The sequence below is a fragment of the Papio anubis genome, chromosome 10, assembly GCF_008728515.1.
Source record: "Papio anubis isolate 15944 chromosome 10, Panubis1.0, whole genome shotgun sequence".
Lineage (NCBI taxonomy): Eukaryota > Metazoa > Chordata > Mammalia > Primates > Cercopithecidae > Papio > Papio anubis.
The window spans coordinates 41814293-41836298 of record NC_044985.1 but is presented as its reverse complement, the minus strand read 5'-3'; the positions used below and the strand labels follow the sequence as shown (position 1 = coordinate 41836298).

General features: G+C 40.6%; 1 protein-coding gene across 1 annotated transcript in view; it reads right to left on the bottom strand.

Moving 5' to 3' along the window:
- UPP2 (uridine phosphorylase 2) overlaps positions 1-22006 on the bottom strand; it is a 31927-nt gene that overhangs the window by 5525 nt on the left and 4396 nt on the right. The window contains exons 2-7 of the mRNA XM_021923408.2: positions 21780-21897; positions 15485-15639; positions 14772-14842; positions 12790-12993; positions 8806-9015; positions 6511-6657 (exon numbers count right to left, since the gene is read on the bottom strand). Of these exons, the coding sequence (XP_021779100.1) occupies positions 6511-6657; positions 8806-9015; positions 12790-12993; positions 14772-14842; positions 15485-15639; positions 21780-21897 (905 nt within the window). The remainder of the gene's footprint in view (positions 1-6510; positions 6658-8805; positions 9016-12789; positions 12994-14771; positions 14843-15484; positions 15640-21779; positions 21898-22006) is intronic.

Genomic DNA, 22006 nt, shown 5'->3' with positions numbered 1-22006 from the left:
GAGTGCAGAGGTGCAATCTTGACTCACTGTAAGCTCCGCCTCCTGAGTTCATGCCATTCTCCTGCCTCAGCCTCCCGAGTAGCTGGGACTACAGACGCCCACCACCACGCCTGGCTAATTTTTTTTGTATTTTTAGTAGAGAAGGGGTTTCACCATGTTAGCCAGGATGGTCTCGATCTCCTGACCTAGTGATCCGCCCATCTCAGCCTCCCAAATGTAGTGTTTTCATTTACAGCTTGGTTTCCAGGAAACTCGGAGCTCAATCTAAGTGTTTAAATTAAGTATTGTACTCCTGGGTGGCCTCTTTAATACTGATAACTTCTAGCCAGACACAGTGGCTCATGCCTGCAATTCCAGCATCTTGGGAGACTGAGGCATGAGAATTGATTGAACCCTAGGAGTTCAAGACAGCCTTAGCAACAAAGTGAGACCTCAACTTTGCAAAAACAACAACAACCACAACAACAAACCCACACCCCCCACACACAAATTACTGGTGGTTTGAACCTGTGGTCCCAGCTACTCTGCAGGCTGAGGTGGGAAGATAGCTTTAGCCCAAGAGGTGGAGGCTGCGTGAGCTGTGGTCATACCACTGTGCTCCAACCTGAGTTACAGAGAGAGACCTTGTCTCAAAAAATAAAAATAAAAAAAGGATACCTTCCTATCTATTCCCTTAAATAAATGCCTCCTATTTTTTTTTTTTACTTCTGTTTAAATTATATTATTATGCATTCCTCTTTCATTGAAAGCTGCCACAAATGCTTTTTCAAACACAGGCAGTACAGGTCATCTTTCAATAGATGAATACAGTACTTTTTTGCACCTTATGGAATAGTGAAGAGAGTGGTGATCAGGAGACAGGAGATCTCTATTCTAGTTCATCTCTGTTTCAGTCTATCTGTTTCCTCAGGCAGGTCAATTACACTCTCTAGACCTCATTTCATCCTCTGAGCAAGGAGCAGGTTAGATCTCAGAGGCTTCTTGCAAGTCTACATCCTCAGCTTACCTGCTTCACATGATTTGGTTAGTTCAAAAAACTGCTGTCTTCTCCAGCAGGTCCAGAGGTAACCTCGAGGACTGGGGCTTCTGCCAGATGTGGGACCCTTAACCAGAGATGTGGCAGGATAGGCAGAGGATGGAGCCTTGCGCACTTACTGGAGGTGGGGGTGGGAGGCTCACCAGGGGAATCCAGATGGCCTCCCTGGGGCCAGAGCAGGGGAAAAGAGGGCCACAGATAATGACAGCCACAGACAGGGTGGAATCAATGGCCCTAAATGATCTCTAATGTGTGAGTTGTTGGCAGTGGGGAGGGAAGAGTGGAATAGAGGCTAGGAGGGTGGAATTAAAATGAATGAAACAAAGCTATAGACACTGACTTTGATTAAAATATGTGAAAACAAAGCAAAAAGAAACATTTTTTAAAAATCTTGTCCCTCTAAAAGTAATAAGTGAATTATGTACCATTTATACCTGATTTATCAGCTACAGTGACTGATTTTCTTGGCAAAATAAGGGCTCTGCATACTAGTAAATAAGTATCTGCTTAATGTTTTGTTTGATCCCATCACTAAGTCAATTGGTATGTGCTCAGTCCTTAGGGTTTGCTTGTAGCAGTGGTGCAACTATCTGCTCACGACACTTAAAATGGAAAAGTCTGCATTGACTTTTAGTGGTGCACATTTTGGCTCTTCTGTCCAGAGACTATGACCATGTTGTCTCCATGGGGAGGTTGCTGGCAAGAAATGGCAGGCAGGGTGCAAAGGGGCCTGAGTCAGCAGAGCTGGGTTCAAAGTCCAGCTCACCTGTTTCCCAGCTCTGAGAAGGTGGGAAGGTTATTTAACCTTCCTGAGCTACAGTCTATTTTTCTCTTGTAAAGGTGAAGAGCACTGCAATTGCTTGCCTTGTACCCCGGCCTAAGGATTTTTCAAAATCTGGATTTATCTCCATTTTAGGGTTAAGAAATACTCTAGCTCCAAACTGATTACAACCTTTAATCCTTGTGGTATCTTTTTACCTTTATCAATGATCCTCATGTAGTTCTCAGAGTCCAATATCCTTCATTGTTGGGAACAGCAGAAGAATATAAACATGGAATTAAAGTCAAGATTCTGCTCCCTCTCATTGAACTGTATTAAGATAATATTATAAAGACTAAATATTTCCCTAAGTTACCAGTGTCTGTCCAAGGAAATAACACTGAATTCTTTAAAGAAAAGCCACTTTGAGTGCTGCAAACAACTAGACATAGAAGAGGATTTAAGCAGAACCTAAGCTTAGACAAATATTAGGCTTCATATATTGTCATGCAAGCCTGTGTCAAAAGGCAGCACTGTCTTTAAAACATGAATGCAAGTTAAACATACTTATCACAAGTTCACAGTACAAGAGGATTATCATCTTTAACCAGAATGTTTGGGGCTTAATTAAAGTAGATTTTGCTTTAAGAGAGACACAGATATGTGCATATTATAAAGTGACAGGAGAATGCATTTATTGAGCATTACACAGTGCTTCCATTGTACAGGTTTACCTTATGCTGACAATTTAGCCTTGGAATAATTGAGTGAATTTCACTATTTCCCTTCACCTGAATCTTTGTTAAAACAGCACTGGATTCCCAACTCTCTTTTCTAAGATAATGAGATCCGGATAGCAGCAGTGACTTATGGGTGTCAGTGGCCTTATTACAGGTAGTTTGTCCACCTATCAAATATTGAAAAACCCAGAGGTTGTAGATCTAGCAAAATAAATATTTGTATAGACCTTAGAGCAAAGGGAGACTTGACTTTAAGGCTTTACTTCCTCTTTTGTGGACAGTTAGGAGATACTCCTAAGTCTTTTAGACAATTCTAAGCCACTTATATGGCTGGGGAATGAAGGTTAAAGTTTGCAATGGCCATTTTCCATGGTGAAAAAGAGTCTAGTGGCCCTTTTTTTTTCATTCATTCACTCATTCAGTAAATATTGAAAGCCCGTATGGCAGGCAATATTCTAAGTACTGGGGATACAGCAATGACAGACAAGGTCCCTGTTCTTATGGCACTTATATTCTAATGGAGAGAAATAATCAATATAGGCCTTCACACATTAATATGCATGAAATAATATATAAGTTAATTTACAAACAGACTGGAAATATAGTCAGTAGTGGTAAATGTGATGCAGATAAATGAAATAGAATGACACCATTGTGAGTGAGTGAGTATAGGTAGTCATGCAAGACTTTTTTGAGGAGGTGAGATTTAGGGTGAGATGTGTAATACTAACTGCAAAAATAATAAGTGGTAATCCACATGGACCCAAGGCTTCCTTGTGCTAAGTAGATATAGAAAGATCTGTTTCTGCAATGGTCCAAACTCTGAGTAATTCATCTAAATTAGTACAATGGTTCTCTAGAAGACCATTGTTTATGTAAAAAATTGTTATTTATAAGCCATCACCTTAGTATGAATTCAGATTGGTTATCCAGTCATCTGGTAGTACTAAAGGAACAGAAGAGGTCTCAGAAGGCTGTCTGGTGAAACAGGCTAGGGTGGGCCATAACTAACAGTGGCGGGGAGGGGGTTGCGGAGACATGCCTATGGACCCTGGGCTCTTAGTGCCAGGTGAAATCTTTTTTTCCATGTTGCTTACCATTGGATGCCCTCTCTAACTTTCTCTGTTTCAGCAGCTGTCCGTTAATGCATTCTCAGCCCTTCCCCAAGCAAGCTTTTCTGGCTCACACACAGTGTGTTATAAATGGGTTAAAATCAGAAGGTGCCAGGTGCCAGCTTCCAAGTTTCAGTGTTACAGGAACAGGATGTTATGAAGTAGTAATGAAAGAAGAGAATATGATAGCATCCTATGTATGGGGTTTTCGTCTCTATACTTGGTGGCTGATCTTCCAAGGGGCAGCATACCAGGAGTCCACCTTTTAAAACAGTAATATCTGAGGGAGATAAAGAGCCCCTGGCACCATGAAAACATTCAGATAGAAATACTCCCAAGAACTACAGAGCTGCAGATGCAGCCTTTAGTGTGAATGTTGGCAGTCTAGAAGGGGTCTACTCCATGAAAGGCTGCAGCAGTGGCCTGGGAGAGAGCTATTTGCAGGTGAAAATCAGCTACCAGCAGGTCCAGCAGCAGCATAAGAAAGAAAATGCAGTGGGGGCCGGTAACTACAGAAATGTAGAGAAGAAAGTATCCAGGAGGGAAACCTGCAGGTAGCAGAGAGACCAAGGTCACAAAGATTTGCAGCAAGGACAGAAAGGCTCTTAGAATAACTTCACTTAGGTTTCTGCAACATTCTAAAGAGAGAAAGAAAGACTCAGAGTCCAGGGTCCACAAGCCTAGAACTCTTCTTGGCTGCCAATTGGTGCCTCTTAAGAAAGAACTGCTGGTTATCACCCAGTTTTCACAAAGGCAACATGTTGATATCTCGGCATTTTATATTTAACTATTAATAAAGTGGTTAACAGATTATGTTACACTTACATATTAGGTGGAGACATGACTCAAGTGATCACTTGTTTATATAATAAATAAACGTGAGGAGGCATTTCCTAGAGCAGAAACATCTGAATCCAGGTGTCCCTGTGGGCTGTGTGGGGTGCTGCTTTCCCACTGTCACTAACTTGTAGAGAGAAAAGCAGATGCTCTTGTTCTCTAAAAGAGGGTATTAGCAATGACCTTCAAAAGAGTACAAAGATGGGCTGGACATGATAGCTCACTCCTGTAATCCCAGTACTTTGGGAGGCCGAGGCAGGCGGATCACTTAACATCAAGATTTCAAGACCAGCCTGGCTAACATGGTGAAACCCCATCTCTACCAAAAATATAAAAGTTAGCTGGGCATGGTGGCACAAGCTTGTAATTCCAGCTATTCGGGAGGCTAAGGCAGGAGAATCGCTTGAACCCAGGAGGCAAAGGTTGCAGTGAGCTGAGATCACACCACTATACTCAGCCTGGGCAACAGAGGGAGACTCTGTCTCAAAAAAAAAAAAAAAAAAAAAAGTACAAAAATGCATTGTGTGTTCCTCCCACATTTTTACCAATAATTTACATGTGCATATATTCTGACAGATGCAAGTAGTTAAGGATAGTACTTCGACAATTAATCTCCTTAGCTTTTTTGTAAAACGCATTCTTAGAAATATGACCACATATATTCTGTTTGTAATGTATAGATTAAAATTGATTGACTATAAGGACAAGTATTGCAAGGCAAATTCCACTTATGATAAAAATGAAGCTTTATTGTGCTATAATTCTTTACTTCTTTGAAGCCTTCCTCTCTGCATATCAGGATGCGACACTTCCCTGGTGTATTGCCAACTTCATGAGCCACTCCTCCTTGGTCTCTCCCATCTCCCTTAACTTTTGATGTTTAAGCAAAGACCTCTTGTCATCTGTGTCTAGACTCATTGTTCATTATCTTATCCATTGCATAGCTTTAAATGCCATCTATATGCTCTCAACTTAGAATTTTATGTCTCCAGTCCAAACGACCCACCTAAACTCCAGATTCATAAATTCACCTGCTTGCTTGGCCTCCATTTTGATGTCTACTACCCCAACATCTTCACCCCAATTTTTTCTATCCCAGTTATACAACCTCACGCTTCCAGTAGTTTAGGCCATAAACATGGGAGTCGCTTTTAACTCCTGCCTTTCTCCCCAAATTTACATCAAGTCATCAGCAAATGTTGCTGGGTTTGTCTTCAAAATGTTTCTACAATCTGACTACTACTCACTACCTCCGCTGCTATCACTTTGTCCATCAACTCTCACTAGACTACTGCATTCGCCCTCTCGTTCTTCTCCCTGCTTCTGCCCTTCACCCCATTCGGGTCTTCCCAGCTCAGCAGCCACCGTGATTCTGTTAACACACAGGTCAGATCCAGCCACCTCTTTATTCAAAGCTCTCCATTTCACCTGGAGTTCTCACAGTGTCCTATACAATCTGTGTACCTTCCCTCTCTCCTACCATTCTCCACCACTGCCTCTCCCCTCCTGATCTCTTCCCTCTTCCTCCAGTTCTCCCTGAGTGCTCCTCCTGCCTGTGGCCTTGGATTTGCATTGATCAGAATGCTCTTCCCCCAGATAGCCATGTGGCACATTCTCCTCCCATCCTTCCCTGACCGTGCTATTTAAAATTATGACTGATGGACTATTTTAGGAATTTTTTTTTTGTATCTTGTCTCGATAAATTCAGTTGTAATAGAAACTACCAACCACTACCAGGATGAAGGAAACCGAACTTGCTGTCGAGTCCTGAACATGTCGCCAACTAGCTGTTGACCTTGGGCAACTTGATTTTGACCTTTGAGGTTTAGTTTCCTTATTTGCATAATAGGAATAACATCCTGGCCACTCACAAGATATTATGAGATAATGTATATTATATACAATTACAAGTCATGCATTCAGCCCAAGGTAGTATATAGCTGGACCCCTTTTTCTTCTCCTAAAGTGTAAAAGTAGCTGCATGAAAGAGGAGAATTTGAGCCTAAGCATTCATGAAAAGCTTACCTTTTAGACCACAGAGTCCACACATGGCTGCAAACACTGTAGATTCCATTTCAATATTCCTGACGCCAGCTTTATATGCTCTCTTCAAGTAATCTAACTTTTTTTCTCTGGAAAAGGAGCACAGTGCTCCATCTAGTCGGCCTTGGCCTGAAAGAGAGGGGAGAACATTTAGAGACTTGATGTCCCACCCCACTGTCAGTGGCGTCACAAGAGGCTTGCTGTTGGCTGGAGCCCTCCGCAGCTGTCTCTAACTCTGCAGTGTGCTTCCCATGTAGGATAAACTGAGCTGTGTGACTCTTCCTACCGGAGAACCATGGAACGAGGCTGTCCCTGGCTCAGGAGTCTCATACGTAGAAAGGAGCGTCCATGGCCGAGGGCCTCAATTCTGGCGTCAGTCACTGCTGAGTGGCTACGGTAGCCAGCACTGTGCCCAGGCAAATCAGGAAGTGGCGGGTTGCTGTGAGAGCTGCCCTTTGAGGAAAATCTCAGGTTGCTCGAATGACTGGGGAATGGCCCAGGGACGGGTGCTGGGAGAAAAAAAGAGGCTTCCAGACACTAAGCTACTTGAGGATCAGGACAGTGTTTGCACATTGCGCCTCTCCTTATGCCCTTTGCGACACTGTCCGCCTTCCCCCTTTCCGCACACCTCTCAGGCTGCATGCCACCCCTTGTGATCATGTTTTCCTTTCCAGGCTGCTCCCAGTGTTCATTCGTCACTGAATTTCACCTGTATCCTCCCGTGCAGGCAGAAGCAAGAAAAGGAAAGTCTGATGTCATTACTCCTCCTGTACGCTGTGCACACCCAGAAATAGACCTTCTAATGCCTCCCCACTCCTGAAAAGGCCTGGATTCAAGCAAATGGCCTAATAGCATGCGGTTGCCATCCATTATTTTCACAATCCCCTTTTTGGTACTCTTTCCTCTCTTTTTCTCCCTTTCCTCTAACTCTTTCATACTACTTTCACACCAGCAGTCTGCTTCCCCTTGTTCCTTCTCTTCTCATTAGAGCTGCCTGCCGACACCTCTGACAGAGTGCGATTTAAGCTGATTCAAACAAGACCTCGCAGAAGCCACGCAGGTAATGCCGACGCAAGTGTCTGGTCGGAGGGGAGCAGCCTCACCCCCGCCTCAGCAAACGTAGCCCCAGATGTGGGTCAGGGCTTACCAAGGCTGCCATGCATATATTCTACATTTTTAAATGTTAGTTCTTTCAAAAAGCCAGAAATGTGGATGTTCATATAACATCTCCAGATATTGTAAATGTTGGCAAAATAATTCACATTTTAAAAAATGCTGTGCAGGCCAAAGGAAACATTGACTTGAACAAGCTGCCATTTGCAAACTCTGCTTAACATATCAGTGAGTGACCCTCGAGATGGAGGGACTGTGAGTCAGTGGGCTTGAACAGAAGGTCTCAGCCCTTTCAGACCCCAACAGCCCTGCTATTTTACAAGTATGTGGTAAAACCACCTTTACTAACTGGAAGTAAAATGTATAGATAATATGGCCTGTCTCCAAACATAATTTCTCAAAATTCAATATCGTATTTTAAGTTTGATCCAAAGGGAAAATAAAAATAATTTATAATGAAATAGTATGGCTTTTGAAAAGAATATAACTATACTGCCAGATTTTCAGAATGCCCTTCAAGGCACGGTACCAACTCTATGTAGATTCTTTCTTCTGGGACGAGAAAAGTCGGGGGTCTGTCTTTGAAGGTTTCTTCCCCTGGGCCTTTCATCTCTAGTAGCAAGCCCGCTACATAGCAGTCACCTTCCATTTGTCTCTAAACTTGGTCTGGGGACCCCTTACTCATGGCTGAGAGACAAAACCCCACTCAGATCCCACCATCCAGTGGGATTTATACCTCCTCCCCAAGCATTTCTCCCCATTTTCTGGCCCACTCTTTCCTGGGGACAGAATCCCTTTTAAGGTACAGACGAATGGCAGAAACACAGAATCAGTATACTTCCCTTCTCTTAGAGCTGCTAATCTAAGTTAAAGGCATAACAGAGATAAGATTTTGTGAACATCACTAATTACATTTTAGTGTTCAATTTGTTCTTGGAGGATTAAATTCACCCTCAATATAAATTCATTCTGGGTGTTTCTCTGCTGCTCGTTATGTCCTTGTGTCTTTATGCTTTAGTAAGTAAAAAAAGGCTGTTTCAGTTCCTTTTTAATCCACAAATATTAATTTTCTAAAGGAGAGCTTTTAATATAAATTATGGGTTTGAATAACAAAGAGTTGCTGGCATTTTTCTGTTGCCTTCCCAGTTTATAAACTGTTCTCACCTTCATAAAAATCATAGGTACACATTGTATGTCCAATGAAGGTTGGGAAGTTAGGGATTTCTTTGCTACAGTTGAACAGTTCTTCAGATAGTTCCTTGTCAAGTTCAGTACTTCGGGTGACGATGTTGTCCAAAATGACCTGTTCAAACCGGGGCTTAAAGAAGGAGTCTACAGCTATATCCGTTATTACAACAGTCCCTGGTGCAATCCCTGCAATGTGATAATAAATGATTACAGAAGAATATCATTTAGAGTTTACTTTTGACACATAGCATATGTAACCAATTCTGCGAACATTAATGCTAGCTGCTAATGAGTCTCCCTGTTTTCAACTTTAAAATTTTTTTCTTTTCCCAATGCAATTAAGTAACATTCAGAAGAGGCATTTACATTTGTTGTCTTTCCAAATGCACATTTACAATGTGATGGGGTTTAGATTTCAAGACAAACATGACTCTTGGACATGCAAATTAGTGCCAGCCTTTGGGCTCAAATCTGAATAAATTAGGTCAGGAAAAAAATAAATAAGCCTGCCAGCAAGTAGCTTTCATAAAGTGATGTGACTTCTTAATATTTAATCTTCTCGTGACTTCTTGATTACTGTAATTTCTTTGCATCTCTATCCTCTTTTTCTTCTGATTCTTGTCACATTTGTTCCCTCCCCGACTCCATGTAAATCAGGCCTCTTGGCTGACCTTCCATGGCTACAAAGTCTGGGGTGCTCAAGGGACTTGGGCTTACTTAAGAAACTGTTTTCTGCCAACTGTTAGTCTCCCTGCCTGGCATGCCCTCTCATCCTCCCCCCACCTTTTCATCACACACCAAGTCACTCTTCAGGTGTCAGCTTAATTTACTTCCTGAAAAAGGTCTGAATCCACAGAAGGGAAGCAAACAAATGAAAAAATTAAAAGGCAACACAGACAGGTTACACTAAATTTCCCCAGGCCCAGTTTTGACCCAGCTTCTGACCCAGTCTCATTTCTATTTAGAGCCTGAATAAGAAGATCTATCTTCATAGATGCCCTAGACTCTCTCTGTCCTAACAGTTTTTATAATTACCCATTTGTTTATCTTTTTCTCTGATAGAACGTAAACTCTATAAAGACAAGAACTGTGTCTGTTCACTGCTCTCTCCTGGTCTAGCTCTGTGCCTGCCACATTATAGGTACTCAATAACAATTTGTCGAATGAGTGAATGTTTTCACAAAGATGCCATAGATTATAGCTCTGCAAGCCTATGGTTCATAAACCAAATCCTGTCTTTGTAAATAAAGTTTTATTATCACACAGCCACACCCATTTATTTACATATTGTCTATAGCTGCTTTCAAGCTCTAGTGGCAGAGTTGAGAAGTTGCAATAGAAATCACACAGTCAGCAAATCCTAAAATATTTACTATCTTGTCCTTTACAGAAAAAGCTTGACAATCCGTGCTATAGAGTATAGCCTTATCCTTCAGGGTGGCATAAATTTTGATATTGATCAAAGTAGACTTAATTACAAAATGTTTTAGAGGATCCAACTACAGACCCAAGGTGGCCACTGATAATAGGTCCTTGTTGGGTGAAATACTTTTTATTTTTTTATTTTATTTTTATTTTTATTTTTTTGAGATGGGGTCTTGCTCTGTCACCCAGGCTGTAATGTAGTGGGGTGATCTCAGCTCACTACAGTCTCCGCCTCTCGGGTTCAAGCAATCCTCTTGCCTCAGCCTCCAGAGTAGCTAGGACTACAGGCACACACCACCACACCTAACTAATTTTTTATATTTTTAGTAGAGATTTCACCATGTTGGCCAGGCTGCTGTCAAACTCCTGGCCTCAAGTGATCCACTGCCTCGGCCTCCCAAAGTGCTGGGATTATAGGTGTGAGTCATCGTGCCCTGCCAGATACTTTTTAAACAATCCAAGTAAGTGGCTCCTTGAATTGTTCACAATGTCCTAAGAAAGTGATTGAGAGGGAAGTTGAAAGCGTATACATAAAAATAATGTTATTTATATGCCATCCTGATATTTAAATGTTTGTGTATTATGTCATGGTTAAGGTTTCTCAAAGGTCAACGTACTATTTAACTGAGTACTTTATGCTTATCAAGGTGTGTTGGCTCATGTAGGAAGGGATCATGTGAGCAACATAATACTGTGTACATCTTTCATCTCCAAATGCAAAACTGCTTAAAACAAAATAAGCAAATACAACTTTTTGATAAGCTAAGGGTTCTTAATAAGGATAAAACTTCAAAATGAAGGTGTCTATACCAGCACAGTGGGTTAATTTGCCACCATCCATGGGCCTTCATTGTGTGCTGTATGTATCATGTTGCCATGAAATAAAAGACCATTATCAAGAGCTGGATGGTCATTGGAGCACCTTGCCCATGCTGGTGTTCATTAATATCAAGTGGTAACCGTAGCAGTCAGGACTTTACAATGCATGAATGTGGGCTCTGAAGGCAGATCCTTGTAACCCACAACCCAAGAATTATGAGCAACTTTAATAGCTATGTTATCTGAAATTCATGCCCAAATGAGTAGTTCCCTACTACTGATTATTTGGGGTATTGGATAAACTACAATCTAGAAGGATGCCTGATCTAACACTTATTGCTAACACTCTACTTCTCTCTCTGGATGGATATCCACAAAGGTCTTACTTTCTCCCAGATGTAAGGGCCTTGGCTGGACTTGATTCCTGGACCACGGCTGTGGAAAGGCCACCATCTTTTCCAGCGTGTATGGTTTCTAGTGACGCATGGCTCAGCCATGGTGGCTTTGTGATGTTGAACACAACACTTCTCCAGCTATTTGTGTGAGGATTTCTGACATCCCTTTTTGCTCCTTAAATGTCTAATTCTACAACCATTTCTATTCCCAAATCTCAGCCCTTTTTATAATGCCCATTCAGTTCTATCGCCCTGTCAACCAAACTTCTCCATTTACCATGTGCAGTCTGTATTTGCATTTTGGTGACATGGTAAAATCATACCCTGACAAGATGTGCTCCTTAAGAAAAAGCTGAAGAAGAAGACGTTTCCTCAAAACTTCATCACAACACATTCTGGAAGCAAAAACAAGGCCTCTTTACAGCTGCCTGAGAAGCCAAAGAAGAAGGAAGGTCAGGAGGCTCTGTGAAAACTTTAGGAAGCATCACTTAAGCCTTCCCTGAAAGCCTGGCCTGGGTTCTTTCTGGTGTACTGATGAGGAAAAGATACAGCCAGTAGAGGTGATGTAGTAACTGATGTGGGCAAAAAGCAATGTTTTTCTAAGAGCTTTGCAGTTTGCTCACTTAGCTGATGAAACTGGGAAATTTTTGTGATTTTTTTTTTTTACTTGAACACACTTATTTCTGTTACTTTAAAAAATTCCTGGCTGGGCGCGGTGGCTCACGCCAGTAATCCCAGCACTTTGGGAGGCCAAGGGGGGCAGATCACGAGGTCAGGAGATCGAGACCATCCTGGCTAACACAGTGAAACCCTGTCTCTACTAAAAATACAAAAAATTAGCCGGGCATGGTGGCGGGTGCCTGTAGTCCCAGCTACTCAGGAGGCTGAGGCAGGAGAATGGCCTGAACCCAGGAGGCGGAGCTTGCAGTGAGCCGAGATTGCACCACTGCACTCTAGCCTGGGCGGCAGAGCAAGACTCTGTCTCAAAAACAAAAACAACAACAAAAAAATTCCTAAGACTTGAAATTTACCCCTACCCTCAAAACACATCTTCTAGCAACTTTTCTACTCTTCCCTTTATAAACACCTAAGACCATCCTGCAATAGGCAGTGAGATCTCTCCCTGTGGGTTTCAATAAAGAAAAAAGGAAGAAAAGAAAAACGCAATGTGGGCAGATTTCCTTGAATTTCCTCAAGTCCAGCCTTCTGACACATTTTAGCCCATCTGGGCTTCTGCTGGGCTCTGAATAGGATGGTATATTTTGGCAGCTACCACGTGTGTAAGGATCACTCAATTCTAATAGAAATCAATCCGTCTCACCTATTCCCCCTGATGTGCCAATTCTAATAATGGTGACATCGCAGCACCGTGCATGGTGGAGTAATGTGATGAGTTCATGAAGCATAATAGAAATGGAGGGGATGACCATGACGTGCTGTTGAAAGAAAGAGAAAGTCTTCATACATCTTGCAAAGTGATACATGAACAGGACATATCTTCTTCCTTCATTACAAGTTAACAGGCCTCAGATAAATTTACATAATCATTAAGACTTTGCCAATGCTGAGGAAAACGTAAGTCCTCCCTAACTGGCGCCTACATGACATGCTGACAGATGTGTCCATCTGTGAAGATCAGAGGGAGGCGTCTTGCTGCCAGTTCTGTTGACTTCAGCCCTCATCAGCAAGAGCAGAACGTGGGGATGGTATGGTATACAGGTGTGTCAGGGCAGAGCCATTTCCCATCTTCCCACTGGGCTCTTCATGATGAGCCTTTGAAAAAGAGCTTTTTGCACGATTGACTTGATTTTGAGGAAATATAATTTCGGCCGCCAAATCAAGAGTCCTTTTCAACCATACTAAATGAAATAGTGAATCCATTTCATTTGCTTTTAATTTTGTGTGCTTTGAAAGGTACTAGGGTAGAAACGTGGGCTAGATTCCCCACTTCACAATTTTAAACATATACTGAACATGGAAGTGAGTTTAAATTACTATAGATCATGATCATAACCCTGTTTTATTCAGTATTCAGGACAGTGGAATCAATGTCAACAGGAAAGGGATCAACACAGGCTGGAGGATTTAGCAACTCCTGGTGGCCACATGATGTCCTAATAACCCTCCAGAAAGATCTTCCATTCTGTAATTTTGTAGAAACTGGAACTGAATTTAAAACTGGTAGTAACTTCATTCCTGACATGACAGCAGAGAGTCAAATGTGCTCCTCAATGTGTCCTACTCTTGGATACAAAGACTTTGGAAAACCACTGGCCGTGACCATGATGTTTTCACCTGAACTTCCTCCTTCTATCAAGAATGTTGAGCTATGGAAATTTCGAAACTCTGCGTTCCCCCTTTCTGGTTCCCACTGAATATGCCCTGACTTTCAAATGCTTAGTAAGCATCCTGGAGCCAGGAATCAAACTTGTATTGATTTGTATATCCAAAATTAACAAGTCTGGGACTTTGGAACTGCCTCTGTGACTAATGAATAAACTCTCTCAGTATTATTTTTTCTTACCTAATTTTCTTACTATAATTAAGATGAATTATTATATGATCTCTCAGAGTCCTTTCAGTTCAGACATTTAGTAAGTTAATGATTGTCACTTATTATGTGACGCGTTGATGAAAGGTCAAATGGACTTGTGCTGTCTGTCACACACATGCACCCCATTCAACCGCTACTGGAGAGGAAGAGTTTTCAAAGAAGGAATCACAGTTGTCAGTCCCCTGCCTGCCTAGTAAGGCCCATTTCTAATTGGTAACCTTGGCATGACACATATTTCAGGTCTTTTTCCCGACAGGACAGCAGGATCAGTCTATTGCTGTTTTCATTTCTTCCTCTGAAGTTTTACTGCTTATTTATGGCAGTGCCACATTTTTAAGAAACTTAACATTTTTGTGTTTCTCCATTTACTGTACAAAAAAACAGTTATCGTCTAAAAGTCCAGCAAATGTTGGTAAGAAAAAATTTGCCAAGATCAGTGGATATTCAGCTTCCTTCTAATGTAGATATTCTGTAATCGTTTATTGAATGCACAAGCGAATAATTGAATGGATTCTCCCATTTGAACAGGTTTCAGGCTCTCTTGGCCCAGAGAGGAGATCAATTTAGCTGCCTCATTGTTGTTGCATAATTTTCTCTTCTTTACCCCAGGTTTTCATCAATGCTCGTCCACACTGTAGGGCAATCCATGGATGATGCCTATTCCCTCTGGTAGGAGCCACTTATAGCTCAGTTCCTTAGAATTGCCACCCTGTGCAGGAGATTCTTCCCCTGTCCCCTGGCATGCCTGCCTGTGCCTCTTATGAGGATTGCACTGCCCAGAAATGTGATGGCTTCAGAGTTATTGCTTCGGAATACAGCCCTGTGCAGAGGGATAAACATGGGAAGGCAAATTGGACACCTATGCACATACGCCCTCATCAGTGTGTGCCCAGCTGAGTCCAAGGGGGAAATGGTCTGCATGTTCCCTAAAACTGCAAATCATTCCCCTTTCATTTTGTCTTAGGACACTGTGTGCTTCCGTAACTGTTCACATGTTCTAAATGCAGGACAGTAATTCACAAGAGCTCAGTAGAAATGCATTAGCAGCTTTTCAGCGAGCGTATTATGGTGTTAAACAGCAGCACTTTAGCAGTCCTGAAAATTAGCCTATGTGTACTAAAAGCTCAACATTCCCAAAGCTGGGTAAGGGGTAGAGGAAGGAAAATTGCCGTTGGGTGGGGGGAGTGAGGGGTGTTAACCAGTTACAAAGTAAAGAGAAAGGAGGGGTGCTTTGAGTATTTTCCCCCTAATTTGAATATCTAAGTGGTAACGAATAAACAAAAATGATGCTGCATGCTATGTTCTGCCCTGGAGGCTTTTTCCAATAAGAAACTCATACCTGGACACCTAGCTTAATTGTGTAAGAATGCAAAGCAGGAGGGAAAAAGAACTCCTGCATGTAAAAGTTCCCACTTTTTTGTCTAGCCTGCAATGACTAGCTGAAATGCAACCATGTGCTCACATGATGGTGAGCACAGGCCCGGTTTTGTACATACAATATCTGTCTGTCCCAGCACAGATGTCTTTTATGTCTTCTTCAGCTTCCTCCAACCCAAGCTCCTTGTGCATAAACAGTGCAAATGCTTTCATTCTGTTGGGGCTCCCAACACAGACAAACTGTTAATAAAAATAAACAAGGGCCTGTCATAGTAACTGGGATAAGAACCACGGGTCAGTTTCAACTCTAATTTTTTATTTTACTTTTTAGTTAATTTACTTAAGAGTGTGTGTAGATGTCATGGTTTATGTTCCATGAATTAGCTATTTTGCATCAACCTGTAAATAAGGCAACAGATGCAAAGTTTTATGCACTAAATTAGTAAAAAAAAAAAAAATCACAAATCAAAATAAATGTTCATATTATTCAAGGAGGTGTTTCCTGGTGTTTTTGTTTATAGTGAACACCAACCAGCATGTTAAATTGACATAGACAGCTATTGTTGAGCATTACCATGACATATGCTTAGGATGTAAGTTCTGAGGCCACAGCATGTAAGTGATACAAGAGCAAAAGGAGAACTACCGGTTTTAGGTATGTTTTCTGATTCCGCATCCCCCATCATAAATTTGTATTGTGAAATGGATTATGTGAACTTAAAATTTTAAAGGAATCATTTCAAGACTTTTAAATTTCTTATTCAGAAGAAATTCTCATGGAACAAGCCTTATTATTGTAAATGTGGGATCTTCCTGTGGCATTTCATCAATTCCAGTGATTTATTTTTGTTTTTGCTTTATTCACATTTTCCCTTCTCTGAAATTAGGATAGGTGTTGCAGTCAGGGATGTCTAATAGAAGATGGCAATACAATTGTCTGGCAGTTACTCATACAACAGTCTGTTTAGGGGTACACTAGCCCCAGGGACCAGGAATGGGAGAGGTAGATGCCAGGGAGAGAAGCAGAGAAGCACTAGGGGTCGGCAACAAGAGAGTGAGCACCGGCAGACTCTCACACCCAGGAGGAAGCACAGGCCACAGCAAGGTGGCAAGAGTCAAATCCTCCAGGATTCTGAAGTAAGTGGCGAGGAAAATGCAAAGAGAGAGAAGACAACATAGCTGAGGGTCTGCCCTTTGAGGTTAGGTAAACCTGGCTTTGAACTCCAACCCCATCAGTGAGTAAGAAGCTTGCTCAGTGTCACACAAATAAGCTATGTGCCTCAGACCATCTCCAATACAGGAAAAACACAGTACCCCTCAGAGAGTTTTGAAAGAAGAACGTGAGATTGCATATGGCAAAGGACATTGCACAAGTCCAGACACGTTCTCAGTGATGGACAAATGGTAACCATTAATTTATATATCATGTAGCAATTTTCTATTCCTGCTTCTGAACTTGCTTACTATTCCTATATTGCAGAATTTAGTACAAATGAAGCTGGTCTGAGTCCTCTGTAAGGAAAAGGCAGTTGGTGGTATCTAGCTGATGTGGGCAGCATTGGACAGAGGATTGGGAGGGCTGACGAGGTCCATCACAGGGATAAAGAATATCTGTCTAATGAAATACCTAACTGAGGTTATAGAATAGGTGGCCCCATTCACAAATGATTTACTCTAACTATTGGGTGGTCTGATAACATGATACATCCTGTTTCCATTTAGCAATAGTTCCTGAGCTACACTCTTTCGCAATTAGCGGTGTTATTAGCCCTGTATCCAGGCCCTCTGCTTCTCTTCTACCCTTAACATTGTCATTTCTCTGCCTTCTTATGAGTTTCTCTGATGAAGCCTTAAGCTAGTAATGAACTGCAATAGAAGTCAGCCATAAAGACTGGTAACAAAGAGGTTAAGACCATGGTTTCAGGTGAGTTTTAAACTTGTTATTAATAATTCATGGAATTTTCTTCTTTGTTGGTGTGGATAGTTAAGACTTGGCTCACGATCTAAGTCCGAGGAAATTTTTAAAACACAGTACAGTAGTTTGAAAATAACCTCATTGTGTGGTGCCAGCGAATGTAAATTACAACTATTCAGATTGACCATAAAACCAAAACAGATGTTAGAATAGCTTGTGGTTTGAATTCTCCTTTGAACTGTAGATGTTGCTATAATCAACAGGAATTTCTGAATATTTCTGGAGACATAAAGATCATATGCACAGACAGAAGCAGCTTGGTTTTTAAAGCCTTCCTTACTCCTAAACCAGACTCACTAAACATCATCTCTGGACACAGTTTTCAGTCTGGCTGCTTTAATGAGAAATAAAATATGGCTGAAGACCACCAACCAACATTGACCTTAAGTGACATTTACGGTGTTTTTGTCTCAAACAAAACGATCAATTGTCCTGGTTTTATCAAAGAAGTTAGAAACACAATGGGAAGGAGTCAGAGGCATTACAAAAATATGTTAAGGACTTTGGCTAATGACTGCCAGAAGAAAGCTCAGCTTTAGATATCCCTAGTATCTTAAAAGTCTTAACTATGCCATGTTGTATGAATCTGGTCTATTGCATCTTATGCATTTTCTACGTTAACAAGGGAATATAAATACATTCAGAATGCATATTATATGGTATTATAAAGTAATAATTTTACATATTACTAGAAATTTCTAGTGAGAGATTAGAGGATACCAGTTAGTGATTTTATAAAAGACATATTTGGATGTTGATATCGAATAGATAACTCCTAAGGATCCTCCACCGTATGTATTAATTGTCTGAATCTTTCTAGTGAATGTGGCAGAGATTGATTAGCTGTTCACCTAAACAGTTTGCCGTTCTTTCTGGGCACCCAGCTAAACTTAACTTCTCAGCCTCCTTTCCAGTTAGACAAGGTCATATGTCTGAGTTCCAGTGACTAGAATTTGAGCAGAAGTAATGGGTACCATTTCCAGTCCTAGCCCATAGAAATCTCCTATCCTACAAGGAGGATGTATTGGTGACCCTACATATTGTCACTCTCATCTGCTGGACAGATGTTGACACACTGGGAAACAGCAATTTATGCCTTGAAGGAAACAGAGTCACAATAATGGAAGGAGCCTGGGTCCTTGAATCATCAGTTGTAGGGAAACCATCCATCAACCAAGAACTCCCACTTTGTACCTAATATGAGTGAGAAGTAAACTTAACTTGTATTAAGCTACTGAGATTTTGCAGTAGCACATAGCAAAAATTTTTAAATATGGTAAGAATATGAAGGAAATGGGAGCGACTGCTGGAGTCTGAAGTTTCAACTTTATACACCCAGAGTTCTCCTTTCTTTGAAGATAATGCTATTAATAATGATTATCATCTCTGTGAAGACAAGGCTGAGTTTTCAGGTACTGATGGATTATGTCCTCTTTTCTGAGCCAGGACTGCTGCCCTGAGATTTAAGGGACTCAAGAAATTGAATGTAGAATGTTCTCGTTCAAAGAGGAGAACATGGCTGGAGGAAGGCAAGTTTCTGAGGAAACCATCTATGAGAATAAATCAGGCTTTACCTGCTGCCTTGAAAAAATTCTAGTTCAGGTTAAATGGCCAGTTCCGATCATTTGGAACTAGGTTACCTGCTCCTCAATTTATACACACACACACACACACACACACACACACACACTCTCTCTCTCTCTCTCTCTCTCTCTCTCTCTCTCTCTCTTGCCTCCTATTCATCAAAGTGGCTCAATCAGTAGAGTTGCTCTCTGATGGGATAAACAGGTTTGAAACAGAGCATATCTTTGTATCCAAAAGATAATTTACTGAAGGTTCACAACCAGGTGGGTGGTGAATGTATAAGGTTGGATAGTGGTTATGATAAACAGTGTGTGAGAATAAGTGCTGAACAAAATCTGGACAGACAGAGATGTGAAGGTCTGGTTCCTGGGATTATAACCGAGATGGGACAACTATGTGTGTGCATGTGTGTGTGTGTGTGCGCGCATGAGAGAGAGAGATACATACATGCGAGTCCCTTTATTTTTATCTCTAAAACAAAGCTTTCCATCCCAGTGATTTCCCAGAAACTAATACTTGGAGTACTAAAAAGTACTAAAACATAGTGCTTTTATTTTTGTTTTTGTGTTGGTTTGTTTCGTTTGAACAAAGAGCCATTATTTTTTTTTAATCAGAGAAACCTAAGTTTTAATCTCAGTTGTTTCACATACCAGCTGTGTTGTGCCTATTACAGATAAACATATATTATATATATGTTATAACACTATGTATATATTTGAGCCTGGGTTTTCTCATCCGTAAAGTGGAGATAATAACTACTTTAGTTGCTGTGGGGACTGACTGTACCATTCGCACGTGCCACACAGAGTCTGATATATAGAAAGCACTCCATAAATGGTAGAAGAGAGACAGAAACCCAGATATGTAGATAGCAAATCACTTTCTGCCTCAAATACATGTCTCAAGTCTTTTAAATGTATTAACCAGCTATGTGTCTTAGTTCATTAATTATGAAAAGTCTTTCAATTAATCAGAGTCATCTCTAGACAAGGGTCCTGGGATATTATTGTGAGGCATGAACCTCAAATCTAACATTTGAATTCTGGTACAATCTGATTATTGAGTATTAAAAACCGCCTTGATCAATGACTCTTGGAGCATAAGTAAACCAAAACAGCAGCAGGGGAAGAGGTTACATTGAGAAGATGAAGCACAAGATAGAGGGAGGTGACACAAAGGCAAGGAGGGCAGCCTGGAGAGGAGTGAAGAAATGGTGGGTCACTCGCTGTGAGGACACCCACCCACACCCTCACACCTTCCTGCCTAGGAGAGAGGAAGCGGGAGAAGGCCACTCAGCACCTACTGACCACAGCCATCGTAGATCGATTTCTTCTCATTTTCCAACTTTTTTTCTTTCTCTCCCTCCTTACTTTCTTGTTCCCTTCCTTTTCCTCTGCCTCCAACCTCTTCCTCCTCCTTCTTCTTAACCTCCCCCTCTTCTTCCTCCCCTTTTCTCACCTGCCTCTTGACCCAATGGGTAAGTGAAAGAGCTAGGATTAAATAATTATGGACAATCCTGAGTTACTGTGACCCAAAGGGTCCTCCTGGTACAATGAGCAAGGACCCTAGAGATTGGACTTGGAAGAACTTGGTCCAGGTCTCAGCGCCACCACTCTGTGGTGTAACTGTAACCTTCTTCCACCTCTCTGAACTTAATTTTCTTGTTTTATGGAGAGTTAATATCTGCTAAACCCACCTAAAAGAGCTAAATCTGCAGATGTTAGTGAGATAGTACATGTGACGCTTTTATTTTTGTTATTGTAATTGCCAAAGAAATGAAAAAGTCAGATGAAAACTGCACGATTCTCCATTAGTGCAACTGTAAATATATATAGTCTTTTGGAAAACAAAGTTCTTTAAAAATCCAGTCTCTTTGAGCATTTCTGTGAATCACCCTAAGCAAACTGACCTAAATGTAGAAAATCTTCAGGTACAAAAATATTCATTTGAGTCCTGTTTATAATGGAAAATATTTTAGCATAAAAGTTAATAATAGTCTCTATAATGTGTGGTACACCACTTGACACCCATAAATGATATGTTTCAAAAGAATGTAATAATATGGAGAAATGTTAATGATGTAATGCTAAATGATAAAGTGTAGAATGCAGCTATATAGTAACAACTATTTTAAAGTCTATTCATTAAAAATGATTGAAAGAAATAAATGAGTTGATCGTGTCTATGTTTAGGTGGTAGGACTACTGGGTGTTTTTTAAAAATCATATTCTTTTTTGTATTCCCTGTTTTAAATAAGGAACACAAATTGCTTATATAATTAAAATACATGTCAGATAAAACAAATAATGCAGAAGTACAATTTTATGTAGTATTTAATAAATAATTTTTATGAAATATTTCTTATGAAACAAAATCTTAATATGAAATATTAGATAATGATTATTTTCCAGAAGTGAAATAATATTGTTAGTTTTGTTGAGTTATTTTTATGATTTAATAAAATGAGAACTAGTGAGATTAAGCTATAAATGTAGATGTTAAATAGTGAGCTGAATCTGTTAAAACATAATGAATTCTCAACACCCAGCAGTATTGTCAATAAAATTGTATTTATCTCCAGGGACCAGAGTAGTCAAATAACATGTTTGCATTAGATTTAGTTTGGGAACCTTTATGTCTTGTTGGGGTGGAAATGATTGTTCATGATATACACATTCCAAATTGTTTCAGAGAATGAGTGTGACTTTAGTTCCTATTGGGACTTCACTAGCCAATGGTGTATAGATTATTTTGGCAAGGTAAGAAGAAAAATTAGTAGAAAAAACTCAATCATTTTTCCTGAAATTAGAAATGTTTTTACCTTTACATCTCCAAACATTGCTGGTAGATTGTGTGTTTTTGTTCCCAAATCCAAGTGATAGAGAATGTCTTCATCCATTGAATCCAAGTAAGCATTTTTAACATGAACAAACCGTTTTCTGGAAAAAAAAAATTACACAAAGAAGATATAAAAGAATTTTGAGAGAAAGCTCACAAGAAAGAAAGTCTGAACATAAACCTTCCTTTAGGGTTAAATTATTCGTTGAG